This window comes from Lepus europaeus, chromosome 7 (genome assembly GCF_033115175.1).
Source record: "Lepus europaeus isolate LE1 chromosome 7, mLepTim1.pri, whole genome shotgun sequence".
NCBI classification, from domain to species: Eukaryota; Metazoa; Chordata; class Mammalia; order Lagomorpha; family Leporidae; genus Lepus; species Lepus europaeus.
Window position 1 is genome coordinate 3,704,230 of NC_084833.1, and position 14,919 is coordinate 3,719,148.

The 14,919-nt window shown below is 52.3% G+C and overlaps 1 protein-coding gene across 3 annotated transcripts in view; it reads left to right on the forward strand.

The window, feature by feature from the left end:
• Positions 1 to 14,919, forward strand: part of LOC133762779 (carnitine O-palmitoyltransferase 1, liver isoform-like) — a 107,276-nt gene that overhangs the window by 62,385 nt on the left and 29,972 nt on the right. For all 3 annotated transcript variants that reach the window (XM_062195697.1, XM_062195696.1, XM_062195698.1), the window contains 6 exons: positions 856 to 1,027; positions 5,881 to 5,982; positions 9,559 to 9,696; positions 11,900 to 11,977; positions 13,584 to 13,691; positions 14,421 to 14,505. In XM_062195697.1, coding sequence (XP_062051681.1) covers positions 856 to 1,027; positions 5,881 to 5,982; positions 9,559 to 9,696; positions 11,900 to 11,977; positions 13,584 to 13,691; positions 14,421 to 14,505 — 683 coding nt within the window. The remainder of the gene's footprint in view (positions 1 to 855; positions 1,028 to 5,880; positions 5,983 to 9,558; positions 9,697 to 11,899; positions 11,978 to 13,583; positions 13,692 to 14,420; positions 14,506 to 14,919) is intronic.

Below are 14,919 nucleotides of genomic sequence, written 5' to 3' on the forward strand. Positions count from 1 at the left end.
GTGCGTCTCTGTAATCCTTCCTGCTTGTTTTAAGTATTGTTCCATGGTAAAGGAATAAGGAAATAAATCAGCTACAGTGTAACAACTGAAAACACTCCTCATCGCTAAGGACTGCATTTTATTCTGAGGACAAAACACTTAAGCAGACTGCCCTGGACTTTGAATTTTTTAAAAGATTTTACCTCTATTTGAAAGACAGGACTGCAGAGAGGGAGAGACAGAGACACGGAGAGACAGAGAAAGAGAAAGATACTGACTTTCTGTCTGCTGATTCACTCCCTAAATGTCTGCAACAAACCAGGAGCCAGAAACTCCATCTGGGTTTTCACTGGCGGCGGCAGGGGCGCACGCACTTGAGCCTTCCTTGACTGCTTTCCCAGGTCATTAGCAGGGAGCTGGATTGGAGATGGAGCACTGGGACTGGAGCTGGTGGATCCTAGACATGCTCTGAAAAGCTTTTTTAAGGGCTATTATTTCTGATTAAGATCGTACTCTTAGCAAGTACCGCCCAGCAATAATAAGCAAGCATTTCATACTTCAGAGAGGAGCCAGAGCTCTTTCCCAGCACCTTCTAAATACAGCCATGGAGTCACTCAGCCTTGCAAAAAGTGAGGCTCTCTTATAGGGACTCAGAACACTATCAATAAGGCACGGCCTCTTTCTGTCCTACACAGGTTTGGGTCAGACAGTGGTGTTCTTTCTGAAGGCACAAGTTGGAAATTGATTACCCAAAGGTTTAAAATCTGTCTAAGGATAGTGCCATGTGACAGGGATAGCTGTGAGGTCTTGTGAAGCAGTGGCTCCGGGCTCCCTTCCCTGCTAAGGAGTGCGCGTGGGTCTCACTTGTCTCCCCAGGGGCCGCATGTCCAGCCAGACGAAGACCGTGCTCAGTGGCGTGCTCTTCGGCACGGGCCTCTGGGTGGCCCTCATCATCACCATGCGCTACTCCCTGAAGGTGCTCCTCTCCTACCACGGCTGGATGTTCGCCGAGCACGGCAAAATGGGTCGCGCCACCAGGATCTGGATGGTGAGGGCGCCTCCCTCGGGGTGGAGCTGGGTGGGCACGGTCTGCTGCTTCAAAAATAGAGAACTGACCCAAGATTCAGCATATCGGGGGCTTCAAAAAGTTCATGGAGAAAACAGACATTGTGCCCAAACTGTGGCTGCATTGTAGTTTCTGTTCCAAAATAAACCGACCTTTTGGTTCCATTTCCCCAGAGCTTTCTGAAGTACCCACGTATTTATGGGGTACAAGTGACATTTCAATATTTATACAGAATGTTTATGTCCGTACCCTGACTAGAGCGGGGTCGTGGCATACCCATCGTCTCAAACATGTATCATTTCTTTATATTAAGAACATTCTTTCTTTAACAATAAGTAGCTTATGATTTTATGTGCAACTTTATGACAATCATTTAGAAAATGTACATGAAATGGAAACACTTTTCGGAACATAATTATCAATCCTGTCATAAGGCATTCCAAAGAGTTTGTTATCTTCTAATATACTGAGAACATTCTAGACGCCTTCTAGTAACTATTTTGACATATACAATTGCTGTATGTGTGCTGTGGAGCTTTCGCAGTTACCCCTCCTGCCCACCTGCGCCCTCTGCTGGTTCTCAAGCCCAAAGCAGGGGCCTTGAGTCTCGACTTCTAATTGTTGGAGGGGTTTGGTTCACCATAAAACCTGCACGAGGACTAAAGAATGTTTTTTTATTTTTATTTTTTAAGACTTATTTTATTTATTTGAAAGACAGGATTATAGAGAGAGAGAGGGAGAGACAGAGAGAGATATTTTCCATCTGCTGGTTCACTCCCCAGATGGCTGCAATGGCTGGGATGGCCAGGCAAAAGCCAGGAGCCAGGAACTTCTTTTGAATCTCTTATGTGGGTGGCAGGGGCCCTGGAACTTGAGCCATCTTCCACTGCTTTTTCAGGCCATTAGCAAGGAGCTGGATTAGAAGCAGAGCAGCCATTTTTCCTTAGTGATGTCAGTGAGCACTGCAAAATGCTGTATGACAGGGCCAGCACTGTGGCGTAGCCGGTAAAGCCACCGCCTGCAGTGCCAGCATCCAATATGGGTGCTGGTTTGATTTCCGGTTGCTCCACTTCCCATCCAGCTCTCTGCTATGGCCTGGGAAAGCAGTAGAAGATGGCCCAAGTCCTTGGGCCCCTGTACCCACGTGGGAAGACCCAGAGGAAGCTCCTGGCTCTTGGCTTCATCAGATCAGTGCAGCTCTGGCCATTGTGTCCAATTGGGGAATGAACCAGTAGATGGAAGACCTCTCTCTCTGCCTCCCCTCCCCTCTCTGTGTAACTGACTTTCAAATAAATAAATCAGTCCTTTTTAAAAAATGCTATATGACCACCTGCTGGATTTTTGTTTATCAGATGAAAGTACTGTCCATCCAGTTCTTTGTACCTTCCTGACTGACTTGTGATCAGGTGTTCCATGGTTTCATCTGCTGACCCGTACGACAGTGTCTGTGATCCCCGCCCCCACTCACTTGGCTGTTAGCCTGAGTGTCCCTCGTTCAAGGTTAAAGACTTGTCCATGTGTGGGTGTTGTCCAGATCCCACTGCTGCAATGTTGTTGTGAGCTCAGGCTTCCTGAAAATAAGCCATGAGACGAAAATCATCTCTGGACTTCTGAGGCCTCCCTCGCTGAAACTTGGGCCCCTCTTAGTCCTGGCAGCATTGAGCAGGGGGCATGTCCCCTGTGTGTGCCATCTGCGCACTTGGAGCCATTGCTTTAGGACTTTTTGAGCCCAACATGGATCTTTGGAGTTGAGCATCTTTTTTTTTCTTTTAAGAAGTTTTTTTTTTTTTTTTCATTTGAAAAAATTACAGAGAAGGAGAGGCAGAGGCATAGAGAGAGAGAGAGAAAGAGTGTGAGAGAGAGAGATTTTCCATTTACTGGTTCACTCCCCAAATGGCCACAATGGCCAGGGCTGGGCCAGGCTGTAGCCAGGAACCAGGAGCTTCATCCAGGTCTCCCATGTGGGTGCAGGGACCTAAGCAATTGGACCATTCTCTACTGCTTTCCCAGGCTCATGAGTAGGGAGCTGGATTGGAAGTAGAACATCTGGGACTCAAACTGGCACCCATATGGGACGCTGGCACTGCAGGTGGCGTCTTTACCTAATATACCACAGCTCTGGCCCTAGAGCTGTGCATCTTATAAGGAACTATTCACTTTGTTAACCCACATTTTGTGAAATGGACTCAGCAATTTTAATGAATCTGGTTATAATAAGATGACTTTTAAAAAAAAAAAAACCTTTCCTCTAACAGGGCTGGTTCCCAGTCTGTCATGTGAAACAAGTATGCCAGCTTTGGCTCACTTGTGTGCCCCTGAAGTTGAGCCACCTGTGCCCTTTTGCTCAGTGCCCAGGTGGTGACTGTGGGCTGGGCCTGGGGTCACTCTGGCCGCCCTGGTCCCACCACATAACCCTGGTGCCGCTCTTACCCAAACCAGTGCCCAGGTGGTGACTGTGGGCTGGGCCTGGGGTCACTCTGGCCTCCCTGGTCCCACCACATAACCCTGGTGCCGCTCTTACCCAAACCAGTGCCCAGGTTGTGACTGTGGGCTGGGCCTGGGGTCACTCTGGCCTCCCTGGTCCCACCACATAACCCTGGTGCCGCTCTTACCCAAACCAGTGCCCAGGTTGTGACTGTGGGCTGGGCCTGGGGTCACTCTGGCCTCCCTGGTCCCACCACATAACCCTGGTGCCGCTCTTACCCAAACCAGTGCCTAGGTGGTGACTGTGGGCTGGGCCTGGGGTCACTCTGGCCGCCCTGGTCCCACCACATAACCCTGGCGCTGCTCTTACCCAAACCAGTGCCTAGGTGGTGACTGTGGGCTGGGCCTGGGGTCACTCTGGCCGCCCTGGTCCCACCACATAACCCTGGTGCCGCTCTTACCCAAACCAGTGCCCAGGTGGTGACTGTGGGCTGGGCCTGGGGTCACTCTGGCCGCCCTGGTCCCACCACATAACCCTGGTGCCGCTCTTACCCAAACCAGTGCCCAGGTGGTGACTGTGGGCTGGGCCTGGGGTCACTCTGGCCGCCCTGGTCCCACCACATAACCCTGGCGCCGCTCTTACCCAAACCAGTGCCTAGGTGGTGACTGTGGGCTGGGCCTGGGGTCACTCTGGCCGCCCTGGTCCCACCACATAACCCTGGCGCCGCTCTTACCCAAACCAGTGCCCAGGTGGTGACTGTGGGCTGGGCCTGGGGTCACTCTGGCCGCCCTGGTCCCACCACATAACCCTGGTGCCGCTCTTACCCAAACCAGTGCCCAGGTGGTGACTGTGGGCTGGGCCTGGGGTCACTCTGGCCGCCCTGGTCCCACCACATAACCCTGGTGCCTCTCTTACCCAAACCAGTGCCCAGGTGGTGACTGTGGGCTGGGCCTGGGGTCACTCTGGCCGCCCTGGTCCCACCACATAACCCTGGTGCCGCTCTTACCCAAACCAATTTTGTGCTCTTGTTTAGATGCAAGTTGTCCAACTTGCAGAGAAGCAAATTTTTTTTTAATATTTGTTTATTTATTTAAGAGGTAAAGTTACAGAGAGAGAAAAAAGCTTTCCATCTGCTGGTTCACTCCCCAAACGGCCTCAACGGCTGGATTGGGCCAATCCAAAGCCAAGAGACAGGAGCTTCTTCTGGGTCTCCCACATGGGTGCAGGGGCCTGAGCACTTAGGACCATCTTCTACTGCTTTCCCGGGACATAGCAGAGAGCTGGAGTGGAAGAGGAGCAGCTGGGACTCGAACCCGCGCCCATATGGGATACAAGCCGCAGGCAGAGGCTTAGCCCGCTATGCCATAGCGCCAGCCCCCTGAGAAGCAGAACTTGACACCTAGAGAAGATGTAGAATGGCTTCCTCCATCCACAGAGCTGCTGTAGTGCTGTTCTCCAGGATGACTTCAAGGTTCCTGCGGTGCTGAACACTTCAGTACCAAGCAGGACTCGCCACCACCCAACAGTGTGAGGCCAGCAATGAGATCATCATCTGTTATACGAGTCTGGATCCTCCAGCCGAAAGCAAGGGCCCCTGGCAGACAAATGCTCTCCATGAGATTGACAATGACCGAGGGGATGACGTTGCCTCCCCTGGAGTTGGCTTGAGGGCCAAGCACCCCAGCACAGCCCCTGCGCCCTGTTCCTGGAGTCTTGAGCTAACCCCAAGGCCAAGCGCCTCATACCAAAGGAGGTGGGTGAAAGTCCATGTGCAGACGAATGGTCAGGCAAGGGTGTCACAGACCACAGAGGGTCCTGGCCCGTGAACCCCGCCAGGCAGCAGCATCTCCATGCCTCTTCAGAACTGGCTTTTCTTCAACCTGGCTTTCACTGGGGGTTATCTGTTTGCTGACGTGCGAGGGTATGGCCTGAAAATGAAACAGAAGGAAAATAAGCTGCCACAGAGTCAGTAAATAGCAAGTGGCAGGGCCGGCGCTGCGGTGCAGTGGGTTAGCACCCTGGCCTGAAGCACCGGCATCCCATATGGGCACCGGTTCTGGTCCCGGCTGCTCCACTTCCAATCCAGCTCTCTGCTATGGCCTGGGAAGGCAGCAGAAGATGGCCCCTGCACCTGTGTGGGAGACCTGGAAGAAGCTTCTGGCTCCTGGCTTCGGATCAGTGCAGCTCCGACCATTGCGGCCAATTCAGGAGTGAACCAGCAGATGGAAGACCATTTTCTCTCTCTCTCTCTCTCTCTCTCTCTCTCTCTCTCTCTCTCTCTCCCTCTCCTCTCTCTGTGTAACTCTGACTTTCAAATAAATAAATAATTTTTTTTAAAAAATAGCAAGTTTCATACAGCCAGATCCTGAACATCCTCTCACCTTTGAAAGCATCCACTTTTTTTTTTCAGGCTATGGTCAAGATGCTTTCAGGCCGGAAGCCCATGCTGTACAGTTTCCAGACTTGTCTGCCGCGCCTGCCCGTCCCAGCTGTGAAGGACACCGTGCACAGGGTAGGTGTCTCACCCATCTTTTGAATGAAGGCACATGTCTTCATCATGACCATCAGTTTGTTTTCTATATTTGGCTATGTTAGCTCTTAGCAATGGATCTTGTAGAGTTGTTACAAGAAAGTTTTTTTTCCCTAATTCATCACTTACTGTATCTTTGGTGGTTTTTTTTTTTTTTTTTTTTTGACAGGCAGAGTGGACAGTGAGAGAGAGAGACAGAGAGAAAGGTCTTCCTTTTGCCGTTGGTTCACCCTCCAATGGCCGCCGCGCTGATCCGATGGCAGGAGCCAGGGGCTTCTCCTGGTCTCCCATGAGGTGCAGGGCCCAAGCACTTGGGCCATCCTCCACTGCCCTCCTGGGCCACAGCAGAGAGCTGGCCTGGAAGAGGGGCAACCGGGACAGAATCTGGTGCCCCGACTGGGACTAGAACCCGGTGTGCCGGCGCCACAAGGTGGAGGATTAGTCTAGTGAGCCGCGGCGCCGGCCTCTTTGGTGTTTTTAAAATGGCATCATGTTTTATAGAGAAACTGCATGGCCAATGTCTTATTTTTTAACAAGTGTATTGAGGTATAATTTACACACCATGCAGTTGCATATTTAGAGTGCACAATTCAGTGAGTTTCGGTGTATTACATCACTGTTTTAAATGTGGTAAATATAGACCCAATGTGAAATTTATCATTCGAACCATTTTCAGTTCAAGGGCTACTAATTATGTTCGTAGCGTTATACAACGGTTGCCACTATTATTTACAAAATGTTTGTGTTGTCCCAGACTGCAACTCTACAGTAACTCCCCCTCCCCTCCTGGTGCCTCTGCTGCCTCTCTTCTGCTTTCCCTCTCGGTGAATTTGCCTGTTCTAGGTGCCTCCCGTCGCTGGAATCCTTCGGTATCCGTCCTTGTGTGACGTCTACAAGGCCCGTTCCTTCCAGGCTCCCTGCAGCGTGTGGCAGAACTGCCTCTGTTTGTGGCTGAATGTTTCCTGTATGAAAACACCACCTTTCCATGGTGATGGGTGGTGGATGTGTTTTACCTGATTTTCTAAGGGCACCAGGCAAGTGTGCCTCTGCTGCCGGGGACAGCTGACTGCGGGAGTGACCACCCCCATTCCAAAGTCAGAACTTGTCCTGAGACTTTGACAACAGCCATAGTCACAGTTGCTCGTTTCCTCCTCAAAGCCACTTCTTTCTTTTTTTCATTTAGAAAAAGGGAGGGAGTGGCTCTATTTCTTTGTTTCTTTCTTTGTACAATTGGGGTAGAATATTCCTGGCACAAGTGTCACTCATTTTCAAACAAACAATTCGCTGGCATTGAGCACATTTTAAGGTTGTACAGCTATCGCTGCTGTCTAGTGCCAGGACTTTCTCATCACATAAAACCCCCTACCCGTTAAATAGTCACGCCCCGTTTCACTGCCCCCCACCCTGTCCCAGGCCCTAACAACCAACAATCCACCTTTCTCTGTGGATGTGCCTGTTCTGGACACTTCATGTGTGCTTTTTTTTACTTAACATTATATTTTCGGGTTGTAAGCATGGATATGCTCCCCTTTGTGTGGCTGAATATATCATTGTCTGTCCATCCGTGAACATCTGAGCTCCTCCCTTTTGGCTCCTGGGAGTAGTGCTGCTCAAACACCCACATCCAGGGTTTCCTCTGAGCACACAGTCAGTGCTGGGCACCCACTGCCATCTACACAGGAGTCACCAGGCGCATGACAGTTCTGTGTTCAACTTTACTTATTGGGGAAATACCATTTTACATTCAATCCAGCAACGGATTAAGGGTTCCAGTTTTTTCACAGCACCATTTTATAATTTTTAAAATTCATGTTCTTCTTTTAGATTTTTTGTTATTTTCGGTGTATTTGAAAGGCAGAGAAACAGACAGAGATCTTCCATCCACTGGTTCATCCCCCAAAAAGCTGCAACAAGCAGGGCTGGGCCAGCCCAACCCAGGAGCCAAGAACTTAAACTTGGTCTCCAGCATGGGCGGCAGGGATCCAAATATGTGAGTCATCGTCTGCTGTCTCCCCTGGTGTTCATCAGCAGAAATTGGATCAGAAGCAGAAGGACCTGGACTCGAACCAGGGCACTCCAATGGGGGCAGGCATCCCAAGCAGTGATTTAACCATTGCACCTAACAGCCAGAGGCCCTGCTTAACAACTATACACAGGGTGCCAGCACTGTGGCATAGCAGGTAAACCCACTGCCTCCAGCACCGGCGTTCTTTGTGGGCTGTGGATCGTGTCCCTGCTGCCACACTTCCAATCCAGCTCCCTGCTAATGCACCTAGGAAAGCAGTGGAAGATGGCCCACGTCTTTGGACCCATCCATGTGGGAGACCTGGAAGAAGCTTCTGGCTCCTGGGTCAGCCTGGTCCAGCCCTGGCCATCCCAGCCATTGCAGCCATTTGGGGAGTGAACCAGCACTTGGATGACCTCTGTTTCTCCCTGTCTGTCTCTGTAACTCTGCCTTTCAAATAAAGAAGATACATCTTTTTAAAAAATTATATGCAGGCCACCTTCAGGCTCAGGGTTTGAGCCCTGATGTGGTTAGTCAGTTCCCATTGGCCTTGGGAGCTCCTTCCCATCTCTGCTGTTCGGTGCTGTCACCTGTGACTTGGGACTGGTTAGACCACGAACCCCCAAAGTAAAAAAAAAAAAAAAAAAGCCAGATGTCCAGCTGGTGTCCGCCTGTCCTGCTGAGCTCACAGCTCTGCATGTTCAGAGCACGACTATCTGCTTACTAAGGGAGGGTCCTGTGATGCAGGCTCGGGACACTTCCCAGTCGCTCCTTTGTAGGGGTGGGAACCTACCCCTAACTGCAGGCAGGGCCCAGAGACCAGCACTTCCCAGGGCTCCATGTGCAGCGGGTAAGCAGCTTGTCAGATGGAAGTGTTTCCTGAAGTCATGGGACCATGGCAGGTTTATCTCCCTAAGCTCTCACACAGGCACACCTCACAGCTGAGCCATGCCTTTAAAAAGCCTCCCATGGGAACTGCTTCCTGGGTGCTTTTACATCCACGTGCCTGCCCACCATGGCAGTGCTTGTCAAGGAGGCAGTGTGAAAACCTGGGCCTGCAGCCCTGCACCTGGCCTGGGCCTGGTGTCATGACCTTCCCCTTGCCAGCATTCCTGCTCCCTGGCCTGCTGTGGGGAGCCTGCCTGACCCCAGCACCAGCTCCCGGCACTGCCCTGTCCACCTCAGGTCGCCTAGCTTAGGTGAAAACACACTTTTTAAGTGCCAAGTATTAGAACAGAGACACTCTTACATTATCTTTGGGAATGGAATGGTGACCTTGATACTGGAGACTGTACTGTGGTGACTTCCTGATTGACACAGGATTCGGAGCCCTCTTAAAGCCCCTAAACCATGAAGAAGTGTGATTATTTAATTAGCATTAGCTACAGCGTCATTTAGCTCTGGGGTGAGTTAACTTGTCTGAGCACTGTCAAAACCAACATGGAGAAGGTTGTCAAATCTCGCAACTATGTTAGAATTTTTTCTAAGGCACAGGACAGAAAGCTGTAGGCTTTGATCAACATGTTTTGACGTGGTGTTTCCCTCAAACTCAGTACCTGGAGTCCGTGCGGCCGCTTATGAAGGAACAGGACTTTAAAAGGATGACGGCGCTGGCCCAAGACTTTGCTGTCAATCTGGGGCCAAAGCTGCAGTGGTACCTGAAGCTGAAGTCCTGGTGGGCTACAAATTACGTAAGTACGCGTCTGCGACGGCTCTTCTTGATGACGTTTCTCGGGACAAAAGTGCTACTTTGGAGGCCAGGGTAACGGCTGAGATGATAGATTGGGTTGGGCACGGTTGCCCGTGAGGACCCGCGAGCGGGAGTGGGGACGGTGCTGCCCATGCAGGGCGCTCGTGCTGCGGAGTGAGGTCGGTAGTGGGGACAGTTGTACCCCAGCACAGGGGTCCTGCGCCAGGCACGTGCTGATGGGTGTGTGTGGGGGGGTCCTCTGCATCTTGCTCTAGAGCCTTGTAGACCGCGGCTTCCCTCCGCCTGGTCATGAACACGCTGTCCCCCCCTGCTCCTTCCTCTGGGTGGTTCCTTTGTGTCAGGGAATGGTTTCTGAGCTCGCCGGTCAGGGACGTGGTGCTGTCGGTGTATGGACGGGCAGTGCCCGTGGCCTCCGTGGAGCTGGAGTCGGCTCAGGCTCTCATCAGCGTCAGCTCCCAGGAGACGTGTTAGCTGGTGCGGGCGGGAACAGGACCTGGCTGAGCTTCCACACTGAGAGGGAAGAGGAGACGTTGGGGCTGGAAGAAGAGCAGGGAGCTGGGTCTCGAGGAGAGAGCGTGTTCAGCGTGTCCCCATCACGCCAGCAGACAGTGATGGACGTGGGCATCCTGGTTGGGGGGCAGTGCCCGAGGGAGCGTGCGAGGCCTCGGGCTGGCCCTGTTCTGTTTGTGGTCGGGTGCTGGTGACGTGAGTTTGTCCAGAGCGACTTGCCGCACACTTAGCCCCCTCCACACACACGGTTCTGTACGCCTGTGTGTCCAACACAGAGCTCTCAAGGGTTCCCAGGACAGCGGCAGGTGGTGTGGTGAGGAAGAGCTGGCTGCGGGCAGGGGTGATGTCGGGCCGTCCGTGCTGGGGGAGGAAGCTGACCCGTGCTGACCTCTGGGCCAGTGCCGTGGCTCTAACCACAGAAGTCGATTGAGACGGTGCTTTCTCAGGGAGCCTGGGAGTGGGCAGTGGCAAGACCGTCTGAGGAGCAGAGTGGATGGCATTTTTTTTAAAAGATTTATTTAATTTATTTGAAAAGCAGAGTTACAGAGAGGCAGAGGCAGAGAGAGAGAGAGAGAGAGAGAGAGAGAGAGAGAGAGAGGTCTTCCACCTGCTTGGTACACTCCCCAGATGGTTGCAACGGCTAGAGCTGCACTGATGTGAAGCCAGGAGCCAGGAGCTTCATCCAGGTCTCCCACATTAGCGCAGGGGCACGAGGACTTGGGCCATTTCCCACAGTTTTCTCAGGCCAGAGCAGAACGCTGAATTGCACCAGCATTGCAGGTGGTGGCTATACCTGCTGTGCTGCAGCGCCGGCCCTGGCATTGGTTTTAAAATGTGTTCAGCGGCCGGTGCTATGGCACAGCAGGTAAGCCACTACCTGCAATGCTGGCATCTGATAAAGGCACCAGTTCGAGTCCTGGCTGCTCCACTTCTGATCCAGCTCTCTGCTGATGCACCTGGGAAAGGAACAGAAGACGAGCCACGTGATGAAGCTCCTGGTCCCTGGCCTCTGGCTATTTGGGGAGTGAACCAGCAGGTGGAAGATCTCTGTCTCTCTCTCTGGCTTGCTTGCTCTCGCTCTCTCTCTCTCACACACATACACACTTTGCCTTTCAAATAAATAAAATAAATTTTGAAAATTTTTAAATAAAATGTGTACAGGGTCAGCATTTCGGCACAGCAGGTTACACAGCTGCTTATGATGCTGGCATCCATATCTGAGTATCAGTTCGAGTCCAGCTGCTCTGCTTCTGATCCAGCTCCCTGCTAACGTGCCTGGGAAGACAGCAGGCAGTGGTCCAAGTACTTGGCCCCTACCACCCATGTGGGAGATGAGGATAGAGTTCTTGTCTCCTGGCTTTGGCCTGGCCCTGACCTGGCCATAGCAGCCGTTTGGGGAGTGAACCAGCAGATGGAAGATGGATCTCTCTCTCTCTCTCTGTCACTCTGTCTTTCAAATAAATAAATCATTTTTTAAAATATGGTCCTTTTTGTTGTAACCATCTATAATAACCTTATAGCTATGTCTCTAGTTAAAACAAATTCCCCTTCCTTTTCCGCTGCCTACAGTCTCCCTCGTCAGGGCAGTCATCTTCTGCACTGGCCCTGTTAGGTGCCGAGCACCTGCCCCACAGCACTCACGGTGCCCCTGTGGCTCTCATCTGCCCCACTAGGTGACGGACTGGTGGGAGGAATACATCTACCTGCGAGGACGCGGGCCGCTGATGGTGAGCAGCAACTACTTTTCGATGGTGAGTCCTCCAGCCGTGTGTGCATCTGATGGGGACCGTGTGGGGCGTGGCGACCGGCACAGGTGGTGTCTTCCTGCAGAGGACGGCCTGGGGGCTTCCTGGGAAAGCTCTGGGGAGCGGGGACCCCTGTTCCTCTTGGTCCGGCCTCTGCTGCCCAAGGCCGCACAGCCTGTGAGTGGCCCAGGCTCCCCCAGAGGACCGCGGGTCGTCCTTCTGTGCTCCCTAGGTGCCCACAGGTGCAGAGCTGGTGCAGAGACAGCTCTGTGGCCAATGGGAGCTGCTCGCCGGCTGCGCCCCTGCCCTGCTGTTTCCTAACTTAGTGCCGTGACTCAGTGCTCAGCAGCCGTACGAGGCCCCAGCCCCTGGAGCAAGGGCACGTGGCCGGCCACGAAGGCGCCCGTGCGCTCGGCCCCTCACGGGCTCAGACGCGGAGGGTCGTGCCTGGTCGCTGCCCTGGGTCTTGGCCTTTCTTTGTCATCTGAAACAGGGCGGTTAGGAAGCGTCCGGGCCCTGTGTGGTAACTGCCAGTCCGATCCTGGCCGTCTTCTCTCTTCTTCACTTCCCTGTGCTTCTCAGCTTCATCAGCTGCTTTTGCGTTCAGTTTTGCTCCATTTCAGACTCTTCCTTCTCAAGTTCCTTTTTCCGTGTAAAACAGTTGCAGCCTGGGAGACGTGTCAGCCGGGGCTCAGAACTGATTACCTGCGCCGGCTGCGTGAGCCGTGCTCCGAGGCCCTTCCCTCCAGGGGACGCGTGTGTGCTGCCACAGACCCACAGAGAGAGGCCCTCCCTCCCCCACCAGGCACTCGCCCTGCACAAGGGCTTTTCCCAAATATGCGTTTTTCCATCTTCTCTTCCAGTTGTGGAAAATGGAGATGTTTAGAACTGTGTCTCCAAATTGACACAGTGCTGGCCCAGCTGTGGGTAAAAGCCTGTTGTATCTTTGGTCACTTATCATTCAGAAACTTCCTAATTAGCTAATTATCACCTGGCTTATTATAGTTATGCTTTCCTTTCTGTGCATTTGGTCATTTGGGGAAAATACTGTCATATTTTTTAAAGATTTATTTATTTACTTGAAAGTCAGAGTTACACAGAGAGAGAGGAGAGGCAGAGAGAAAGGTCTTCCATCTGATAGTTTACTCCCCAATTGGCCACAACGGCTGGAGCTGTGCCGATCCAAAGACCAGGAGCTTCCTCCAGGTCTCCCATATGGGTGCAGGAACCCAAGGACTTGGGTCATCTTCTACTGCTTTCCCAGGCCATAGCAGAGAGCTGGATAGGAAGTGGAGCAGCCAGGTCTCGAACTGGCACCCATATGGGATGCTGGTGCTTCAAGCCAGGGTGTTAACCCACTGCGCCACAGTGCTGGCCCCTGTCTACTGTCATCTTTACTAGCCCAGGAATACATGGGGACTGCGTTCTTGTAAAACAGTTTTGTAGGTTAGACTCCCCTATTATAGAAAGCTAAATCCTCGTTTGTTTTGTGTCATAGCAGATGCTACCCGATGCAGCCGCAGGGACACTTCAGCAGTGTGGAGACACGCTAGTGCGTTCAGATGGGGCTGTGTTTTCCTAGCAGTATTTTCTCAGCTGTTTGTACTTTCAGGATCTGCTGTACCTCACACCAAGTCACATTCAGGCAGCACGAGCTGGCAACACCATCCACGCCATCCTGCTCTACAGACGTGAACTGGACCAGGAGAAGATCAAACCAGTGAGCAAACACCTTTTAAAGCAGTTCTGTAGATCAGCTTTATTGAGGTATATTTACATATTGCACACAGAAGAAGTACAGTTTAATACAGTCTGACGTATCTACCTATCCACCCTGAAACCATCACCATGCTCAGGACCGTGAGGCCGTCCATCGCCCGGGGGTCCCCTCGCCCCTTCCCGGCCCTCCCGCCCAGCTGACCTCTGCTTTCCTGGGCTCCAGATTCCTTTGCCATTTCACAGCTTCACGTGAATGTCAGCATCGGGTGGGCGCGGTTGGGCTTGGTTTTGTTTGTTTCTGTCACGTGGCGTGATGAGGTGGAGACTGAATCGTAGTGAGTGCTAAATGGACGTACACCTGTTGTGCTCCCATTCTCCCTTGTCCTTCCAGGAAACCCTTGTTTGTTTCTGAGGGAGAGGGATATTGCTAATGAGCAATCAGAGAGACAGGCGTTTCCTCCTGGAATTCCCCTCTGCCCTCTGTGTCACTTTATAAATAGCCAGTGGGGATGTGTTACTCAGGAGGAAGTACACGTGCAGGAAGCCGTACCCTGGCCTGGTTCCACCACCCCTCAGGATCCACCCTGGAGCGACTGGAAAAGATAAGTCAGACCATGCCGCGTGAGGAGAAACCAGGGCAGCACTTTAATGTGTGGATTAATTCATTCTTTTTTTCACCATGTAGAATTTCTGTGTTTGTTTGCTGGTTTAATACGTCTTTGTATTGCAGATTCTGCTGGGATCCGCCATTCCCCTCTGCTCGGCTCAGTGGAAGCGCATGTTTAACACTTCCCGCATCCCGGGAGAGGAGGCGGGTGAGTGAGGCGTCCTCAGGGCCCGGGCAGGAGCTCCTCACGCTCAGAACTGGGAGGCCAGAGGGGGGGCCGCAGGGGCGAGTGAGCCTCGCCCGCCTTTGCTGAGTGGTGAGGCTGCCAGACGTTCCTTCAGTCACGTGTTCTTTATTAGGCTGCGGCAATGGACTTAATTCCAGATCTTAATTTATCTCCAATTGAAATCTGTCCTTTAGAGTGTTTTTTCTAGGACTGCTTAGAATATTCCTATTTCCTCTGGATTCCCAAGAGGGCTTTTGCTCGTATAGAAGCTTGTGAGGCTTGTAAAAGGCTCTGAACTGACCCAGCTTTCTAAACACATTGTTATAGTCCAGGCCTTCCACACTGTGGGCCCTGGCCAGCGTCTCGTGCAACAGTGGTCAGGGGCCTCACCGTGCG